This window comes from Peromyscus eremicus, chromosome 2 (assembly GCF_949786415.1).
Source record: "Peromyscus eremicus chromosome 2, PerEre_H2_v1, whole genome shotgun sequence".
In the NCBI taxonomy this organism is placed as follows: Eukaryota; Metazoa; Chordata; class Mammalia; order Rodentia; family Cricetidae; genus Peromyscus; species Peromyscus eremicus.
In genome coordinates this window covers 125,916,238-125,936,273 of record NC_081417.1, presented here as the reverse complement: position 1 = coordinate 125,936,273, position 20,036 = coordinate 125,916,238, and the positions used below count along the sequence as shown (strand labels likewise).

General features: G+C 44.9%; 1 protein-coding gene across 10 annotated transcripts in view; it reads right to left on the bottom strand.

Annotated features, from left to right (window-relative positions):
* LOC131903881 (BEN domain-containing protein 5) overlaps positions 1 to 20,036 on the bottom strand; it is a 1,181,880-nt gene that overhangs the window by 202,420 nt on the left and 959,424 nt on the right. For 6 of the 10 annotated variants that reach the window (XM_059254709.1, XM_059254708.1, XM_059254710.1 and 3 more), the window contains 2 exons: positions 16,323 to 16,471; positions 10,614 to 10,827 (listed from right to left, as the gene is read on the bottom strand). The exons of 2 other annotated variants lie outside the window; for them this stretch is intronic. In XM_059254709.1, coding sequence (XP_059110692.1) covers positions 10,614 to 10,827; positions 16,323 to 16,471 — 363 coding nt within the window. Of the gene's footprint in view, positions 1 to 3,405; positions 3,934 to 10,613; positions 10,828 to 16,322; positions 16,472 to 20,036 lie in introns of those variants that run through there. 2 more of the 10 variants (XM_059254714.1, XM_059254717.1) reach the window with 1 other exon arrangement.

Here is a 20,036-nt window from a genome sequence, read left to right as displayed (position 1 = left end):
TGCCATATTACTTCCATGTCTAATCTAGTGGCTGGCTCTGTCCTCTGATCCTCAAGCAAGTTTATTACGGTTCACATTATATCACCACAAGGGTCTCTCTTGTTTCTGCTGTTATGAGGGAGGCCTACCTCAGGCTACCTGGCCCTTGAGCTTCTGGTTCATTCTCCCCTCTCCCCGTCTCATCTTTCCCTAGGAGCTGCATCTGGATTTGGACCCAGTTCCGCTGCTGCTGGTTCTAACTCCTTAGGCTAGACATTACTCAAACATTTTTGAGCCCATTTCATTCATTTCAAGTGTTTAAGCTATTAGGGACATTCCAGGAACTCAAAACCCTATCAGTCAGTCTTATTAGTGGGTGAAACCTCCTTATCCCTTCAGCCTTGCTCTTAAAAGCATATTTCCTTATTGCATCTACTTCCAATTTCTCTCTGCCTTATATGCTAACGATGATTGACACCCCCCACCCTCTCTGTGATTTCAGTAGTTCTTTCACATCACTATGGCCATAATACTTGTCAGAATTAACTCAGGGCATATCATAGTTAGGGTTCTGTTGACGTGCTAAAATGTTCTTACCAAAAGCAATTTGTGTAGGAAAAGGCTTGTTTGACTTATGGGTGGTCCATCCTCCAGGGATGCTAGGGCAGGAACTCAAGGCAGAAGTCTGGATGAAGAAACTGAAGCAGAGATCATGTGGGAATGTTGATTATTGACTCACTCCCAGACTCATGTTCAGCTACACTTCTTACATAGCCCAGGGCCACCCACCTAAGGATAGCACTGCCCACAGTAGGCTGGCATCTCCCACAGCAATCAGACATCAAGAAAATGGACGCATAGACATGCCAACAGGATGATCTGTGAGAAGCAATTCCTCGGTTGAGGGCCTTTCTTCCCAAGTATGTTTAGGTTTGTGTCAAATTTTGTCAAGTTGACAAAAATTATGACAAGAGATGAAAGACTCGTCTTGGTTCATGATTGCAGATGGTTTCTATTCATTGTGGTGGGGAAAGGCATGAGGGAGGGGCTTAGGTTATGGCAGGAGCACGTGGTGGAGGCTATCCACAGGGTGGATCAGGAAGTTGAGTGCTCAATCGGAACTGGGGGCTATAAGCTTCTAAGGCTTCTAAGGTCACCTCCAATGACCAAGCTTTGCCATTTAGGCCTCATCTCTTGAAGTTTCCAGAACCTTTCCCAACACTAACAGCCCTATCAACTGGAGACCAATTGTTTCAAACAGTCTATGGGGAACAGTAGATGGGGAAGAGTGACTTACAGAGCCCTTTCCCAGGTAGTATCTAGATTCATCTGCACAAAATTCTGAATTAGGGATAATTATGAGCAGTCAATAATCATTACAGCAGGCACACAGTAGCAAAACAAGGACTCGAACCCAGGTCCCAGTCTTTCACAGGCCTGTTGTCCCCAGCGTGTGCATCATAAGTCACACAAGGTGCTCTCATATACACCAGGCATTTTTACTGTAGCTATAGCAATCTACCCCACTAAACTGACACACACCTGGGAAGCAGTTGTGTATTGGATTAGTCTTTGTGGCATACACAGAACCTTTGGCTGTCTATATTTTCTTCATGCTTGGGGAGAAAAGGAATGAGGTCAACTGTGAAACATGCTTTAGTTTCTCAGGCATTTCATATCACTTTGGCTCCAGCTGCCTGATGCAATAAAAGTGAACATATCTTTTACTTTGCTTTGTTTTTTGAGACAGGGTCTCCTGTAGCCTTAGCTGGCCTCACAGCCCACTGTGCTGGCTAGTGTTTTGTCAACTTGACACAAGCTGGAGTCATCTGGGAAGAGGAATTCTCAACGGAGAAAAATGCTCCCATCAGATTGGTCTGTAGGCAAGCCTGTGGGGCATTGTCTTGATTAATGATTAATGTAGGAGGGCCTAGCCCACTCTGGGTTGAGCCATCCCTGGGTAGGTGGTCCTGAACTGTATAAGAAAACAAGGAGAGCAAGCCATGGGGAGCAAGCCAGTAAGCAGCACTCTTCCTGTGGTCTCTGCTTCAGTTCTTGCCTCTAGGTGAGTTCCTGCCCTGACTTTCATGATGGGCTGTGATCAGGACATAGGACATATAAGCTGAAATAAGCTCTTCCTCTTCAAGCCACTTTTGGTCATGGTGTTTGATCCCAGCAATAGAAACCTAACTAAGACACTCACTATGTAGCCAAAGCTGGCCTTGAACTCCTGATCATCCTACCTTACCTTCCAAGTACTAGAAGGACAGGTGTGGGCCACCATGCCCAGCTGAAAAGGGAACATATCTTAACAAGAACTTGCTGAATATGAACCACAAACTTTCCCTACCTCATGTAATGAGTTAACCTATGCTAAACACTTAGGCAAATCCTGCCATACAACCAGTTACTATTATTCTTCCACATTGCCTGACTTCCTCATTCTACTGATAAAGACTCTGAAACAAGATGCTACTTTACAGAGAGCTGGGGAAAATACTGCAGAAGAAATTCTTGTCTATATATCCTATGGTGAGCATAACCTGGTCCACAAAGGATTATTAAATTTACTATTATATTACAAATGATTACTGGATTAACTGAAATATAGCGTCTCAGAGTGGCACCTACCCCATCTATTTAACACAGTAACCTTGAGCTTTTGTTTATAGATAATCAAATTAAAGGTGAAAGAATTAGGAACAACAGATCAAAGTTTTCCACCAATGTCTAAAAGTCCAAAATCAAAAACGAAGGTAACAACAATTGCTGATATTTATTGAGCACTTTATATGTTTTACCTCTAATCCCCATAGCAACCCTGTGAGGCAGGCTTTCTCTTTTTGGGGAAAAGAAAATGTAGGCACAAGGAGGTTATATTAATGCCAAAGCAAGCAGGAGAGCCAGGCTTAGAACCTAGAGGCGCTTGTCCAAAGCCCTTGCCCTTTCCAAAATGCCACACTTACTTATTGGCATTGTATAAAGAAAAGTGCAAGTCCACAGGAAGGTGGAGGATGGTTTGCCAAAAACAGCAACCAAATAAAGAAACAGATAAACGATTATGAAACCTCAACGATCATTTGAAATAAAAGGGAGAAAGAACAAACCAATAGCCACTGACAGCCCATTTTCTGGCAACCCTGTACCACAGCGAACATTATTAGGCCCCTGTATCCATTTCTTTACAAAAATAGGCTCGAATAATCAGGGAAGCTTACTCTTCCAGATGCTAATAGCAGATCATCTTGGAAGAGCTGAGTGGTCCAAGACTCATCCTTCAAAGTCAGAGAGGGTGAGATGCTTTGGAGACCCCTGTAGAGCCATCACAAGATCCATGGCCCTTAATGGGATCTCTCTCCTGAGAAGACCTTGCAGGCCACATACAACACACGTTTAATATTATAAAAAAAAATGAGAACAACTGTCTACATCAAGAATTAATGGAGTTTTATTGTAGAACAAAATAGAGGAGCAGAGATAGATGTCCTCCGATGGTAAAAAGAACAGTTCATACTGTGGTCCCTTACGCTGATGCTTTAGAGTCCTGTGAAAAGTGCTTTTCCCATCCCTCAACAACACTGGTGAGGGCGTGAGGCCCTGTTGAGTCTCAGCAAATCCATCTGCCTTCTTTGAAGTAGGAAGTCCAAGTCCAGAATAAGATACTGACATCAGTGCCCTGAAGGCCTTCTGCCCAGACATGGCCATGCTTGGTAGGGTCTATTTGGATGGCACCATTGCCCGCAATGCACACACCACACAAGGAAAATGCGAAGCCTTTATGAAAAAAATCCAAAGTTTATTGCAAATTGTATTTTGCTTCCCTTCGTTCTTCATTTTTACAAGATTTGTTGATATCCATGATTTTCTCACAGATGTACTTGTTGACTTTGGAGAGTCTCTGTGCAATTTCAGTTTCATCCACTGTTTCTTGTGCTATTCTGTCATACAAACACTCTAGACAGAGGGAAGAGACAGGAAGGTCAAGGATTAATGATGAATCTGAGAACAAGTCTTTTAAGGAGAAGAGAGAGGACATGCCTCCTGACACACTTCCAAATACTGGTTCACATTATCTTACATGGTTATATAGCTAAAGCCCTACCATAAAGTATAGATAAACACTGTAAGTGTATACTTAAAAAATAATAGTAAAACAACCCAGGTGTGGTGGCTCACACCATTAATCCCAGCACATACAAGGCAGAGGCAGGTAGATCTCTGTGAGTTGGAGGCCAGCCATGGTCTACATATTGAGTTCATAATAGTGAGACTCTGTCTAAAATTACCGATGATGATAAGTCTATTAGACAGATTAATATCTCTCTCTAAAACCTCTGAATGCTGAGCTCCTCGCCATCCTCATTTTCATGAAAGGTAACTACTCTCGTAATTTTTTTGCTTTTCTTATTTCCTAATGTTACTATGTAGGTATGTGTCCCTAAACATTTTTTTCCTGTTTTCAGCCTTTTAATAAATGTGCCCATCTCTCTATTGGTCTGACTTGCTGATTTTACTTAGTGGAACACACAATATTACAGAGTACAGCTGCAGATCACCAGTGAAGTTACCACCTTCATTGATGAGACATGTTCTACTGTATGACTTTATCTTACTTTTAACTGTGCTTTTGATTGTCCATGGATACTTGGTTTTGCAATTGCAAATAACCTTGCTCATGTCTGAGGGTACTTATCCAAGAAACTCTCTAATTACCAGCTTAGGCACGGGAATGCTGAACATTAGGAGTATGCCTACTCAGCTTCACTAGGTGATGCCTGGCAAATTGTTTTCCAAAACGTGCTGGATGCCATTCCCAAGTGGTAATGCATGCAAGTAAGTACTGGTTGCCCTATAACTTCACTAGCATTTGACACTGTCACATCATTAAGATTTGTGTGTGCAAAGGCGTGGCTACTACTACTGAGGCTGAGGATAACGACTCTCTGAGAGATCCTCCTATTTGCTATGGTGAAGCAGAGACAGCCTAGACAAGGCCTGACTAGAGCCTGATTTTCTGACAGTCTCCATGCCTGGAGATTTGGTACAAATTATTGCCCTAGAATTCCCACATCATTTACTAGGACAACAAATTCTAAAGCAGCTTTTAGAAGGATTCCAAGAAGTATGTGGGGTAAACATTTGTAAGCCCCTTTCAAGAAATAAGAATCGTACACCCATATGGGATTGTTACAGTTATTTTATGTTCAGGTTACTGTTAATTTCCCAGAGCCTAGGGCAGTATGTGATAAAGAAGCAAGCATACATACATACATGTTGAATGAATGAATGCTTTTCTAGGGAGGACTGAAAACATAAAAGTTATGGATATAACATGTAGGGAGATAACTCAGTTGGGAAAGTTCTTGCCTTGAAAGCAGGAAGACCTGAGTTCCATTCCCAGAAGTCATACAAAAATACCCACACGTGGTGATGCATGCTTGCAATCCCAACACTTGGGAGGTGGAGACAAGTGGATTCCTGGAGCTCATTGGCTAGGTAGCCCAGAATAATTGGTGAGTTCCAGGCCAGTGAAAAGACCCTGTCTCAAAAAATAGGGTGGATGGCACCAGAGAAACAAGACTGACCTCTAGCCTCTATGTGTACATATGTACACACACACACACACACACACACACACACACACACACACACGTAACCACCCAAATATATTCCAGACTCGGGTATGGGTAGGGTGTATAATCATGGGCAAAACTGCAAGTTCTTTTATCTTTAGTTTCCTCACATAGAAAACAGAGTGACAATCCAACCATAAGGAATTGTGATGGATAACCTCAGTTTGCCTTTCTGGAGGCAGCACACAGAGGTGATTCAGGCCGTAGCTTGCAAGACTAACTTGTGCTAAGCCTTCCATTCACATGGGAGTAGCCTGGGGACTAGAGTGAAGAGGCACTTCAGGTCAGAATCCATGACTGACTTTCCAAGTATGGGTAGGGCCTTCCTCCTCTTGCCACCCATACTGTGGGTATGTGTGCCACAAATGTGCTTTTTCTGGCCCACCATTTCCTCTCCTCTGAGAAGAGTTTTACTCAAAGGTGCCTTAGCTGGCCTCCATTGCCTCCTGACCACCCCTAATGCCCAGTTTGTCTATCTCTACTCATCTGTAAGGACTGAGATAAGAAGATTGGCAGCCGGATCTTCTGCTCTGTCTACCTACAATCCCTTCCCTTTACAAAGCACCCCACAAAGCAAGTGTCCTTATCATCAGTTCCCAGAAGATCCTGGCTCCAGTTTTCATCATCTTAAGTCCTGCTCATTCTCTTCTGCTTGGCACTACCCAGCTGAGTGAGGAGACTGAAGTCTGCCTAGCACTCTGCTCCCATGCCTATGGAGCTTCCTATGGAAGTACAGCTTGTGATCTGATAAAATCCAATCAGCCCCCACTTCCCTAAGTCAGGACCATGCGATCAGTTGAGCAACCTTGCTTTGACCTAATCTAAATCAGGGAGAAGTCTGTCAAGAGATGTTCAAGCTCAAATATGGCTCTCATCCTAGATGCCTCTGAAATGAACCCGGGATAAGTGTTGCTATCCAATGATGTGCCAAACTAGATAATCCAGGGAGTTTTGTCTCTCCAGTGGTCGTCAAGACAATAAAGGCAGGAGAGAGAAGCAAAAGACAGGAGGGTAGGCGTGATGGCCCCCAGAGAGGAAGTGGAAAGAGAAGGGCAAGCGTTGAAGAATGTGTTCAGGGAGGCCCGTATGGAATTCCAATCATCTTCATTTCCTGGGGTAACAGCTCTGAATGGCCCCTCAGGTTGATTAAAAGGCTTTTGTTAGATTCTAGTTATTAATCACCTGCAGATGCTGGGAATGTGTCCCTCTGCGAGGGAGCATTTGAGATTATTGCTTAATTAACAAGGTTTATAACAGCGCTAATGTGTCCTATTAAAAAAGTTATAAAAATTAACCAGAACGCAATGCTGCGGCTCATTTAGAAAGCTGAGATACTCTGCAAAAGGTCATTGGACCTTAATAAGGTTTAACTGTCGTTTTGGAGCTTGTCATCGGAGCCAGGCCCGGCTCTGTCCTCCAGCTTTCATCTTCCTAAAGCAGGGTCAGCATTCTCCCACAGGCCTGCTACCTGGGGGGGCGGGGAACGATTTGAACATCAAAGAGACAAGAAAATCCTCCCAATGCTGTGAGTGTGAAGGTTTCTGCCACTTTTATATGCCCAACAAGACAAAGTATGCTCACATCACACACAACATAAATACAAACAGTCCCAATCCTGCTAGACAGCTTGCCCAGGAGGAACCAGCTAAATGAAAGCTGGAATCATTCGGATAATCAGGCTAAAAATGGTGGCTGTGTGGTGGGATGGCACCTCCAACCTGCCTGGCTGTAGTGAAAAAGTACAACCTCATATTTCAGTACGGCAAGAGACTCCTGCTGGCATTTGAAGCCTGAAACCCAGGTCTGGCTTGGCTCACTCTGCCATAGCTGAGGGTCCTAGGAAACTTCCAAGAAAAGAGAACTGAGCCAGACACTGGGTGCTCTGGAACACATGGTAGAAACACTAAGAGGTCATGGAGAGTCTCTTGGAGGGATAAGATCCCAAGCAAATCTGCTGTGATCAGCAGTAACTGGCACAACAGGACAGGTAGAGGGGCTGTGACTATTCCAGGCATGAGGAATAACACTTGCAAATCCCCTGAGGCGAGAGGGAATGAGGCTTGTTCAGTTCATTCTGCTAATAACTAAAAGCTACAGCCAGAGCTATAGCCAGTGGCCAGACTGTGAACGCGTCCATATGTCATGCTAAGTTTACTCTCTAATCTTGGGAACTCTGAACTGGCTGGGGTGGGTGGTAGTAAGAGGGCATATCTGTTTTCTGAGAGGTCAACCTGGTTACATAATGAGGAGAAGGGTCTAGAGGCTTTGGGGAAAAAAAAAAGCACATGCTTAGGTCTGAATTCTGAGAGTAGTTGGTCTGGACAGACAGACAGGGTTTGAGAGTTGTTTAGAAACAGGAAGGATAGAGAGGCAGGAATGTGGGAGGGGAGAAGGATGCACCTGTCTGGTTATGCTATTCATTAAGAGGGAACACAGAGGGCCGAAGGCTGCATGGTAAAGGTCAATACTCTTAAATGCTTACTTTATGTAAGCCCCGAACAAGATGCTCATAAATAAAGCTGAGCTTCTAATGGAGACAAGGGAGAAAGATAATCGTCAAATAAGCAAGAAATGCTGGGCAGAACCTTTAACAGGGGCAGTGTAGCAGAGAGCAGTGGAGGCAGGAGGATGACTAGGAGCTTGTGGCCAGCCTGGTCTACAGAGTAAGAGACCTTGTCTTAAAAAACAAAAATGAAAATAAAGTACATAGGTTTTCAGCCAAGGAAGCAAAAGAAGAGGGGAAATGACTAGTACAAGGCTAAAGATTTATGTTATCTGAAGAGAAACAAGAATTAGAGAGAAAGTGAAAAGTCATATCTAGTGTGGGGCAGGGTCAGTTCCAAGGTCTCGCTTGGGGCTTCGTGTGTTCAACCTTGTTCAGTGCTGGAACTACCCTGGGCAGTGAGCATGGGGGAAGTCAGCTACAGTTTCTTGTAATGGAGGCACTCTTGCCCAATTTCATGCCCAAACACGACAGTTATCTGAGGGTACCTGGGACCTGCGGAGTCACATGCTGACAAGTGTAACAGAATTGGAGGTTGGCACCTACCGCGTGAAGCAGGGCTGCCTTCTCAAGAAGGCCTTTCTCAGGGTGACCTCCTGAATAAAGCTGCACCATTCCAGACAGCAGCTGACTAAAGGTTACCTCTTATTATCTAAAAATAAGTGGCTGCCTTCTTCAATTAATCAAGGGCTAGCCAGGAGGGGAGACACCTGCGTTACATCGGCAAGGCTGCAGACCAGAGTGAGAAAGTGTGGGTTTGAATCTAGACTCAGACGCCTTAGGGCTGTGACCTTAGCTTAGCTGCCTAATCACTCAGTGTCTTGCCTCCTTGACCTCTCGAACACACGACGGAACTGTCCATTCTCTACTGCACATTTTCCTACCTACTCTGTGGCAGTGCTGGCTGTGCTTCAGCTCCCCAGGGGTGGCCCCTCCAACCGATGGCCTCTGCACACCCAAGCTGCCTACTACTGGCTTTCACTTCCTTGTAAGACTGGCTCTTTCGCACCTCCCTGACCTCACTCTCAACTGTAAAGCCACATGTCCCCTTGAGCCACTTCACTTGAGGTTGCTGGTCTCCGCACTGCAATATATTTTACCTGACCCACAGTTCCTCCGCCCGTCACAGGCTGTTCCAACAGGCCTCCTCCCGACAGAGCTGATGCAGCCCTTTGTTCCATCACATTGTGGGTGGAACTCAGAGTCCCAAAGTCGCCTGACTGCATCATAGATTACATTTGTCATTTGGACCCAGGATGTGCTCAACTACAGGACCTGCTCAAACAAGGCATCCACCTCACTGAATCTCACTTTCTTCACCACAATGTGGCAGACCTGGCCATTTAGAGAACAATGGTGAGGGACAGACTCCAAAGCCACCCTTGGCCTTCTGGATTTACCTCTGCTGGCTATTATAACTCGGGGAAAAAGTACCTACTACCTCCGTGACCCAGTTACCTTTACTGTGAAAAGGATAGTAACAGCAGCCAACAGCAGGTTGTTGATAGGATGGTGAGTTATTTTATATATATTTTATATATAATATATATAAAATAACTGTTTAAGACAGATAACGTTTTAATATAATAGTATATAACAAGTACTCAGAATAATTAGCAGTTACTAGATTCACTCTGCTCCTTATACCATACTTTGTCCTGATCGTACAGTACCGTTGTTCTTATATTTAGTTTCCCCATGAGACTGAGCTCCTTGTAGATGCACTCTGTGTTTTGTCCTTTGTGTTCTCAAAACCCAGGCGAGGGTCTAGAAAAGAGTAAGAGCTTAGGGAATGGATGGGGGAGAGAAAGAAGAGGATGCAAAGGTAAGGAAGGGGAGAAAGGAAAGAGAATGGGGGAAAGAAGGAAAGGAAGGAGGGAGAGAGGGAAGATGGAAAAGGAGTATGGGGTACATCCATATCTTTGGGTGACAAACGACTCCCTAATTCTCTGGCCACCATCCCCAACACAAAGAAGGAAGCTGTACCAACTGCTCCTCATCTCACTGATAGTCCTAGACATGGCTAAAATACGAAATTTCCCCAGCCTGCACCTCGACTGCTCTCTAGACACATCCCTTGCCCATCTGCACTCACTCCTCTGTTCAAGATGCTTCTGCCTCCTGAAGCACCTCTCCACACTCACCCCGTCCCTGTCTGAGGAGCACTGAAGGCCCTCTTCAGCAACCTTCTCCCTGAGATTCTTCCCGGCTTTGCCAGCGAGGCATCCTCCCCTCCTGACAATTGCCAGCACAACCACTGTCTCTCTTGCATGACATGCTACACCCTTGAGTTGTGTTTGTGTCCACATTCATTTGTCATGTCCAGTGTGAGATCTCTGGTGACAGCTATGATGTCTGCCTCTATGCTCTTGTGTCCCACACAGTGCCTGGCAAACAGGGGCTTCAGTAAGCATTCACCCAATTGAAACCTGCACAATACGTTTCTGACAGAGTAAAGGACAGGATGTCCAGCACTGTGCTTCCGCTGGGTGTGCTACCTCTGACGATGCTTAGCTTGTGAGGAGAGAGGGGTGGCTTCGGGATTGCATCCTTCTTTTTTTTTGTGGCGACTCCCGTGACACTTCTGTTTTTCAGAACATCTGTTCCCCAGATCATGACTGCCAAGTTCTTCGTGTACTTAGAGTCTCCTTGAGTTACTTGTAGCTGGTGCCATTTCTCCTCATCAACCCAAATCCCACTTCCCAGATGAACCTGGAAAAGATAACAGCACACCTGTTTAGTCCGACAGGAAGGCAGCTGGAGGCCACTTTTGTCCTTTAAAACACTGCTGCTCCACTCTAAGGGATGATGCTGCAGATGCCATGACAGCATCACTTCCAGAATTCGTGCAATGTATCAGGCCTTATTCTAAAGCTCTGACTTCACTCTCTTACATAGAAGGTGCTATGATACAGCTGTCACTTCCAATGGGAAAATCCCGTTCAGTAATGTGAAGTGACTTTAGAAGTCACTCAACTTGCGAGTGGCAGATCTGGGATTCTAAACTTACTCATGCTATTACATAGGTGCTCGGGGCCTGACCCACGCTCAGGACATTATGTGCTCATGTGTGTTATGCTCTCGAAATATCAGACCCTCTTCTACCTGCACATTCTGAGGCACACCTCCTGCTAACATGGGAGAGGCTGCATGCAGGGCTCACCCAGCTGTAGCAATCAGGACTCATCCAGCTGTAGCAATCACTGGTGCCTAGGCCTCCTCTCCAAGACTGAATTATTTAGTCTGGGTGTGGCCTAGACACCAGGATGGTTTCGCTCCCTAGATAATTCCAATTTAGAGCTAAGTTCTAAACCCCTGCCAGCTGGCAGGAGCAGAGCAGTTGCCTGGCTCTGCAGCCAGCGGGAGTGGAGCTGTGCGAGTCCTTCTCCAGCTCAGACTGCAGCTTCCCTATCTTCCAAGTGGGAGACTTGGATTTCATCTCAAAGTTCATCTCTCTGGCTCAGAACACTGAGGATTTTAAGAAATTAAATGCAACCACAATGTATCCGGTTTGACTTTGGTAGCACACACACCAGAACACAATCTTGTGCTCCCTAGAAGAGAAGCATCCAGAGTGATAAGTGAGAGCCAAGAAATCACTGTACCCTCTCTGCTTCCAGCAATGAGCTATAGCTTTAAAATTTGTCCCCAGTTGTGGCCTGTAACGACTTGCAAACCAATACTAATGTTCATCATTAAAAATAAAAAAGTTTTGACCTTGACATAGCCATTCAGGCTGAGTTTCTGTTGAGCTTCTGGAAGAAAGAAAGAGCCTCTGAGGGATGGACGGGAGGGGCCTGCTAATCAGCTGATCTGTCCAAGGGGTGTGAGAAGGCTCTGCTAAAGGCCTTTGTTTTCATAAAGACCCGCAGGTCATCACCAAGGCATGGTCAGGTGACATCTAGGGGAGATCTTGGCCTGAGATGGCATACACACATACAGATTGATGGCAGAATGTAAGAACAATTGCTCAAGAAATGATTAAAGATTCTTCTACTCAAACTTGGCTTGGGAAGAAAGGTGGACACAGAGATGGGCAGCCAGGCCAGCCAGTAATATTTCCTTCATCAATTACTGAGGTTTTCTAACTATCAAAACAAACAGCCAGGTGACTCACTCTCATTGCTAAGTAAATGTTCTCCAGGCCACATCTAGTGTCGCCTCCTTTTGCTCAAAAGATCATTCGGCCCACTGTATGAGGACAGATAACCAGATCCACCTGGCCTCTCTGTGCTGAGCATTTCTGTACTGCAAATCAGTTTGTTCTGCTCAGACAGATAAGCAGCCCTGGGGTGAGATGTGCTGCCTGGGGCTGGCTTAGCAAGCAGAGTCTAAGGCCGAATTTGGCCTTTTCCCCTGTTCCCATCTGAACTGCAGGTGGGCAGTCTGTGCCTGGTGGGCATGTGTGCTGAGGCAAGGTCCCTGATGAAGCTGTGTCCCTCCCTTGATGACACTCTGAAGCCACCCACACAAGCTTCCTGAGGTGGAAGGGAGACAAGAGACTTTGCTCTAAACTAGATTCAGAAAGAGAAAAGCAGAGACATATACAGCAATTCTCCTGCATCAGCCTTTTGACTACTGGGATCATAAGCCCACACTACAGCACCTGGCATAATTTGTTACTCTGGGAGAAAGATGAAGTCATGTAAGCTAGTGTTCTAGAAGGAAAAAGGAGCCATATTATTGAGTACCTATAATGAACTCAACTTCCTTAATCCTCATAAGGACCTTAAGAGTTAGAAGTAGGTAGAAATTTTTGTTCTCATTTTACACATGGAAACACAAATTCGGGGGACAGGGGAGGGGGGACTAAATTACTTTCCCCAAGACATGCAATCAGTCAATTTAAAAATCAAAATTCAGTCCCAAATCTGTAGTACAGTTCATGCCCTTCTGGCCTGCCCTGCTACAGCCTGAGTGCCAAGGTAGAGTTAATGTGGTTGGAAAGTGCACACCTAACGCAGCAAGCTCTGCTTATTATAGGTTTCTCTTGGAGTCTTCTGCACCTGTAGGCCACATCCTGTCCCAGATCCCAGTATAGTATTCCACAGACAGATAGAGACTGGAAAGAAGCCTGCTGACTGGCTTTCTTGCCAGTGGCTGCCCCGTTCAGCTCACCCTGTAATCACTGACATCCACTTCCCTAAAACACTGCTTTCCTCTTTTAACTAGATGGCCCCAGCAGTCTTCAGTTCTATGTTTTTATGTCAACCCTTTGGAATTTGGAATGGCTCCCTATTTCTTATCACAGCAGATCTGACCTCCTCAGCCTGGCTCCATTCTATCACTAACCCAGTAAGTCCATCCCTCTAGAAAGTCTCTGAACACATCCACCTCCTTCTTCCAGTGCTAGAATAGGAGGGGGATGGGCTCTGAGCTGCCAGCCCTGGTGTGGACTCTGTCTCTTCTGTCTGTCAGCTGATTACCATGAGTCAGGGCTAGTCGACATACTTCCCTGAGCCTCACTTTTCTCAACCACACAGATCATCCTCCAGCTCTTGGAGGGGTAATCAAGTACTAAATGAGATGAACTATACATAAGGAGAACACACACACAGCTAGTGGCTGCTACATCACTGCCCCTTCTCTTCCTATTGGCATCTCTGCTTTCACATTCCTCTGGTCTGGAAAAGAAGGGATGTCCTTAAGATGACAGATTCCTGTCATTTTAAGCTACTCAGGTTTCCATACTCAGTCCACAATCCAGGAAATGTTATTTAACTGCGACAGGGTTAGGTTACACTCCTTATGAAGAACCAGCTCATCTACAGCCATCACTACCCGACTCAGTCCCACCTGTCACAGCACATTCCAGTGGAGAGAGGTCAAGGTTCTCCCCTTCTGCTTCTTGCAGAGTGATCAAGACCAGTCTAAACTCAAAGCATACTCAACGCATGAGCATATTTAATATATCTTCATGCTTTGGCTTTATCTCTGATGAGCAGCTCTTCCTCAGAGAACAAAATATTTTTTGGCATCCACCTAAGTACAATGCCAGTGCCATAGCACAGAAAGAAATGGTCTCCTGGCCTCAGGAAGACCCATCATAGGTCCATGTTGAGCAACTGAGACCAGGGCTGCTGAGATCAGCACACTCATGGCTACCTAGAGCAGTGTGCAGTTCCCAGGGACATAGCAAGACAGACTGCAGAAAGCACTGGCCTAGGAACTAGGAGACCTAGCTTTCAGTTCCCACCTGCCCTTAACCTGTCACATAGCTTAGATTAGGCCCTGCTCTGGGTGCATTTTCAAGATCTGTTACTTAATGTGCAAACATAAGTCATACTGTTTAATGGTCTTTGCAGTTTTATAATTCAATGGGGTGTTTTTTTTAATATAAATAAAAACATCTTAGATAAGCAACGGACTTATCAAAATCAGAAACTGATCTGTGTGGCAAACCCCATTCAGGTAAACTATGGTAACATTTGATAAAAAAAAAAAAAATGTTAGCTTTCCTTATCAGGGAAGGTTATGAAAAATATGGCATCTGGTAGGATTGGACTTCAAGAATTACTTTGTGATGTATGATATAGGACAAAACTCATTTCTGGTGGCAAATGGATCAGATTCCAGTGATCCAGGCCTTGCAGAGCTCCAGTCTTCCATTTGCACAGAAGGAAGGCCCAGGCAAGACAACAGGAACAAGGCCATCATTTGGGATGTGACACCTACTGCTGTGAGGAGCTATCATCCATTCCTAGTGTCTGCTTCCCTTCCTTCCTGTTCCAAGAGTCCTCTGCCTGACTACAAATTAGCCTCAAAGAAAAGTTGGGTGAGGTTTAGAGCAGTGGCTGGGAAAAAGAAAAAGAGACATTTTCTGGAAGCGTTTAATGTGTGTGTTAAAAATTAAAGGAGGTTTAGAGACCTATTTTCTTGGGAGAGAATGTTGCTTTTGCAGCAGGACTCAGAAGCTGCCTGGCAGCCCTCAAAGCAAAAGAGAAATAGATGTTTCTTGGAAGTTTCTTAAGAAAAATTCTTCAATCACTCCACAATGTGATCATGACTAAAAGGAAATCAAGAGTCCCAGAATGGTTTGCTCATTCTAGCTTCACCTTGGGTGGTTTACCAAACTTAGATACACACTTACAGTCCAAAATGGCCCATGGAAAGCATCAATATGACGTGCTTTTTACAGACAAGGACACGGAGGCCCAGAAAGGCCAAGGACCTCCCTGATGTCACACAGTACGGAAGTAGTGTTATGCTGTGACCTAAGGCTTGGGCTTCCAACCTGACTCCTGTGAAGCTTACTGTGAAAGTCTGAGGAGTGAAACAAAGACAAGACCTAGGCCCTGGGCCATCAAGTTCTCTGTGAGAGATGCCAGGCATGGCAGCACACCCAAGAGAGCCCTGAAGATAAACACGTTTCTTTTCCTCAGCTTGACAACATGTTCAGGCCAGACAGTTGTGGGGATGCATCCAGACAAACCAACTTGTACAACCTTTCTTTTGCACTAGGGAATGATATCAGATAAACAGAGACCACTCGAAGCAAGAGGCAAGATAAACAAACTGGCACAGATGACTCCTGGGAGCCAAGGAGAGGTGAGTGTGAAATGTGTGTCGTAGTGGCAGAGGGTAACACTAAAGCTGGTTTTACCAGGGCCTGGACAAAGGACTCTGACAGACTTTTCCTTACCACCAAGGCTTATATGTTCTTTCATGACTTGTTTTCAGGAGCCATGAGAGAAATATGAGGAGTCAGGTGTAGCCCTAGAGTTGTGGGCCAGTGACTTGGGGACAAGGGTTATGGCTCATTTGTTCCTGTGACCCCAGGATATAGTTGGGGGCTGGGAACATCTATTTTCTTAATATTGAATGAATATACACTGAATTGCTATCTACAAATGGGTAATTCACTTTGAGTTAACCTTATATTCTCTGGGCATCCGGTTTCATAGGAAGATAGGAAGAATTTCATCGAACTATTAAAGGAACTCCTTTTTAATTTTTTTTCTCATTACTAAGCTGTTCTAAAATGTTAGGTTAGTTTCATAGTTATTTTGACACAATGGTTCTTTAAAGAGGAAGAAGGGGAAGTCCCAGCAAACCTATGCTACCATGCCATAAATTCCACAGTCACCCGGGGCTAGGCTGGGAGGCTAGCTAGCCACACTGGGCTTCAGAAGGCCCCCGCCATACTCTCCACCTTTCCTCTGACTAGCAAACACCTGGGGGGATGGATATCGAGCTGAAAACACTACCTTGCCATTGTCTAGGATATACTTGTCCATGACAGGTGCAGGAGCGGGGTAATAGGACGACGTATTTGCTTCCTCACTGAAAGTGCTCCGTAACTCCGGCTCGGGCTCGAGACATTCTGACTTTACTTTTTCCAAGTCAATGGCGGGACCTAGGCAGTTAAGAAAAGAGATCTGTCTAGAACTCCAAGGAAAATAAAAGGCAAATATTCTTAACTATGCATCTATCAGTACATAGTGGCACTAAAAAAAAAAAAAAGAAAAAAAAAAAAAGCTACCGTATTTTTGTTCTTTATGCTACACTTAAACCCAGACTCTAAGAACTATGAGGCGTGAATGTCACAAGGTGGAATCAGAGGGCAAGAATTAACTAGACTTTAGTGATTAGGTATGATTGAAGCACACCTTCTAGGCTGTCAGTGTCTCTGCCGAATGACAGGAGACTCAACTTCCTGCACAGAAGAAAGGGTCTGTTCAGACTGCTGGAGAAGGGGATGACAATTACTAGAATATGCACATTTTGGACTAGCCAACAAACTTATCTCTGGAGCCTGTGATGGAGAGGGCCATGTGAACAAAGGGAAATGGGGAAAGCTATGGGGAAAAATGAAAAGAACTCCTTCCAGGGACCTAGTATCTGAGCAAGGGCATTCCAACCAAGAAATTAAAATACAACACAGAGTGAACTCCTGATTGCTTGATACAGTGATCATTCATATTTTTATTTTAATGCAATCAACACAAATTATGTGAGATTTAAACAGTGAAAGGAAGCTGGGGAAATGGTTGCTGTTTCTAGGGGGGCTATTTTTTTCTTTACTAGCTTTTAAAATGACAGTTTTTTTAAATAACCCATTGTGTCTTGATTACCAAAGAACAGAGAAAATGGGTAAATATGGCCAAATAATTAACTTGTCTGCGAGAACAACTTCAAAAGCCTATAGTTTCACATGCTGGCCTTCACTAAAATCGTGGAGCTGTTTGCTGCTATGTGTTTCACTTAAGTAAGTGATGAATTCAGGATGCAACTTATTATCCTGGCCACATGGACAACTGGGTTCGAAGCTCTTTATTTGCTAAATCCTTGTGTAATGATCTGGTTGCAACTCTATGTTCAGTTGACATATCCTAGATTTTTGGCTAATGGAGGGAATGTCACTGTGAGTTTGCTGGTAGAAGTCCTTATGACAGAGTTTCCCAGAATAAGAATATCAACCCCGAGCTGCTGGCAGCTAGCAGCTGCCAATGAAAGATAGACTCTCTGCAGTCTCCAAAGATTTAAGCATGAGCTTTCCACAGAGCTGACCACAGAAAGGACAGAGAGCAGAATGGCACAGATAAAAGAACACACAGCATGTTGGTACAGACTGAGCTCCATCCCTGGCTCTGCATCTTTTAATTTCATGACCATAAGTGAATGAGCTGCAGATGAAGAAACTTGTGGACTGAAGGACAGACAGCATCTTTATCTTTCTGACAGTACAACCTAAGTGTGCTTTATACAACATCAGGCCCGGCTCTAATTTTCCCCTTATGCCCAAAACCTGGTAGGTGCTCTCCAAATGTTTGCTAAAAAAGAAAGGAGCTTAACAAAGAATGAACTGAAAGTCTCCAAAGCACATGCCGAAGTTTCTCTACTACAGGTGTGAATTGTCAAGATATGAATAAGTAAAAACATTTGCTCTTTTCTCAGATCTGGAAAATGTAATTACTCTACTTTCCCTTGAGGACAGGCTGAGGTTGTTTGCTGTCTCATTCTGCCCTGCTGTTCAGTGACAGAGAAGAGAAACAGGCTGAGAAGGCCATTGCACCCACTGGCTCTCAGGCCATCTTTGCAAAGTCCATGAAACCACCTTCTTTTCAAGCGGGAAGACTGTTAGGCAAAGGCTTATGTCCCTAATCCTAGCACTCATGCTTGGGAGGATCAGACACTGAAAGCCAGCCTCATCTGGATAGCAAGTTTCAGACCAACCTGGGCTACATGAGACCTTGTCTCAAACAAGGAGAATTCAACGACTCAATGGCTGCCAAAGATAACTTCCACATGACATTGTTCCTCCTTGCTTCCCACCCCCTTACACTTAATTATGGTGGTATTGTGTTCCTCAAAATATTGTGTACCCTAATAAACTTATCTGGGGTCAGAGAATAGAAAAGCCACTAGATACTTAGGCTAGAAAATGTTGGCACTCACGCCTTTAATCCCAGGGAGTGAGGCAGAAAGCAGAAAGATATATAAGGCGTGAGGACCAGAAACTAGAGGCAAATTTGGCCTGGTTAAGCATTCAGGCTTTTGAGAAGCAGTTTAGCTGAGACCCATTGGAATGAGGACTCAGAGGCTTCCAGTCTGAGGAAACAGGATCAGCTGAGGAATTGGCAAGGTGAGGTAGCTGTGGCTTGTTCTGTCTCTCTGATCTTCCAGCTTTACTCCAATACCTGGCACCAGGTTTGATTTTATTAATAAGAACTTTTAAGATTCCTGCTACACTTAATATTAAGTCCCCCACCACGGCCCACAAAGGCCCAGGAAGGACAACCAGCCTCTCTCTATGTCAGGAATTCAGATTGACTCCTTTGTTCAGTTTTGTGTGTTGTGTTGTCCTAGGTCTCTGGATTATTAAATCAGTGTTGGAGGCTGCCTTTCTGTCCACCCAGTTCCCAGTCTGATGGTTTCTTTCTGATGCCTTGCTCCTAGGTACAGTCTCTATGTTCTAACTTGTAAGCTGTGTGTGCAGCCCCTGTCTGTTTGCAGTGTTATAATGTGAAGCTCTGCAGGAGCATGGTTTTACTCATACTGCACCTCTAGAGCCCACAGTAATCCCTGGCACATGGTAGGCTCTTAGTAAATCCACTATGACATGAGGACAGAGAGCCTGGAAGCGGTAGGTCTTCGATGGGTGTACTGCTAAGTAGGGGTATTGGAGGAAGAAGTGCAGGTAGGAAGGAATGCCTGTAACCTTTTACAGTCCAGGAAGTAGAAATGGGGACTAGATAAACTTCAAAAGCAGCTAATCAGAATGGACAGTTCTGGAGGCTATGGTCATAGACAATGGACTCTGCATCCATACTGGCAGAGACTAGAAGGGCTGGAGTTGAGTGTCATTTCTCTGGCTCAGTGTCCTGTTAGTCCATTCTCCTGAGAATCCTTTCTAATCCAAGTGGCCACCCTAGCCCTCCGCACAGACACCTTCTCTTTGGCTCAGAGGCTGTGCTTGTGTATTGTCCCTTTTGTCCAACTGTCCAAACTCCAAGGGTGACACAAGGTCTGACTCAAATGCCACTTCTCTCATAAGACCACCACGATCCTTCAAATAGGGGCAATTGTCCCCTCCTGGCTTGGGATTAAACAGCGGGTTCACGTGTACTGTAGGAGGGCTGTGATTTAGCTCCAGTGGAAGCGCTCCACCTCCCTTTGTACCCTCCCTGACACCATCTCCACTCCATAGATGCATCTAGTGCCTCAACTAAGCTGTGAAGCTGAGCAGAGGCAGGGACTGGACAGTCTTTTTATGTCAGAGACCAGGGCTCATCTGGCACTTCGTCAAATTCTTGTCACAAGAGATACTATACACATCTCTGACCTAGCCTCGCATGAAGGAAAGGCCAACTTGACAAGATTGAAAACTAAATGAGTTAAACACAGACGCACAGACACAGAGACACAGACACAGACACACAGACACACAGACACACAGACACACAGACACACACACACAC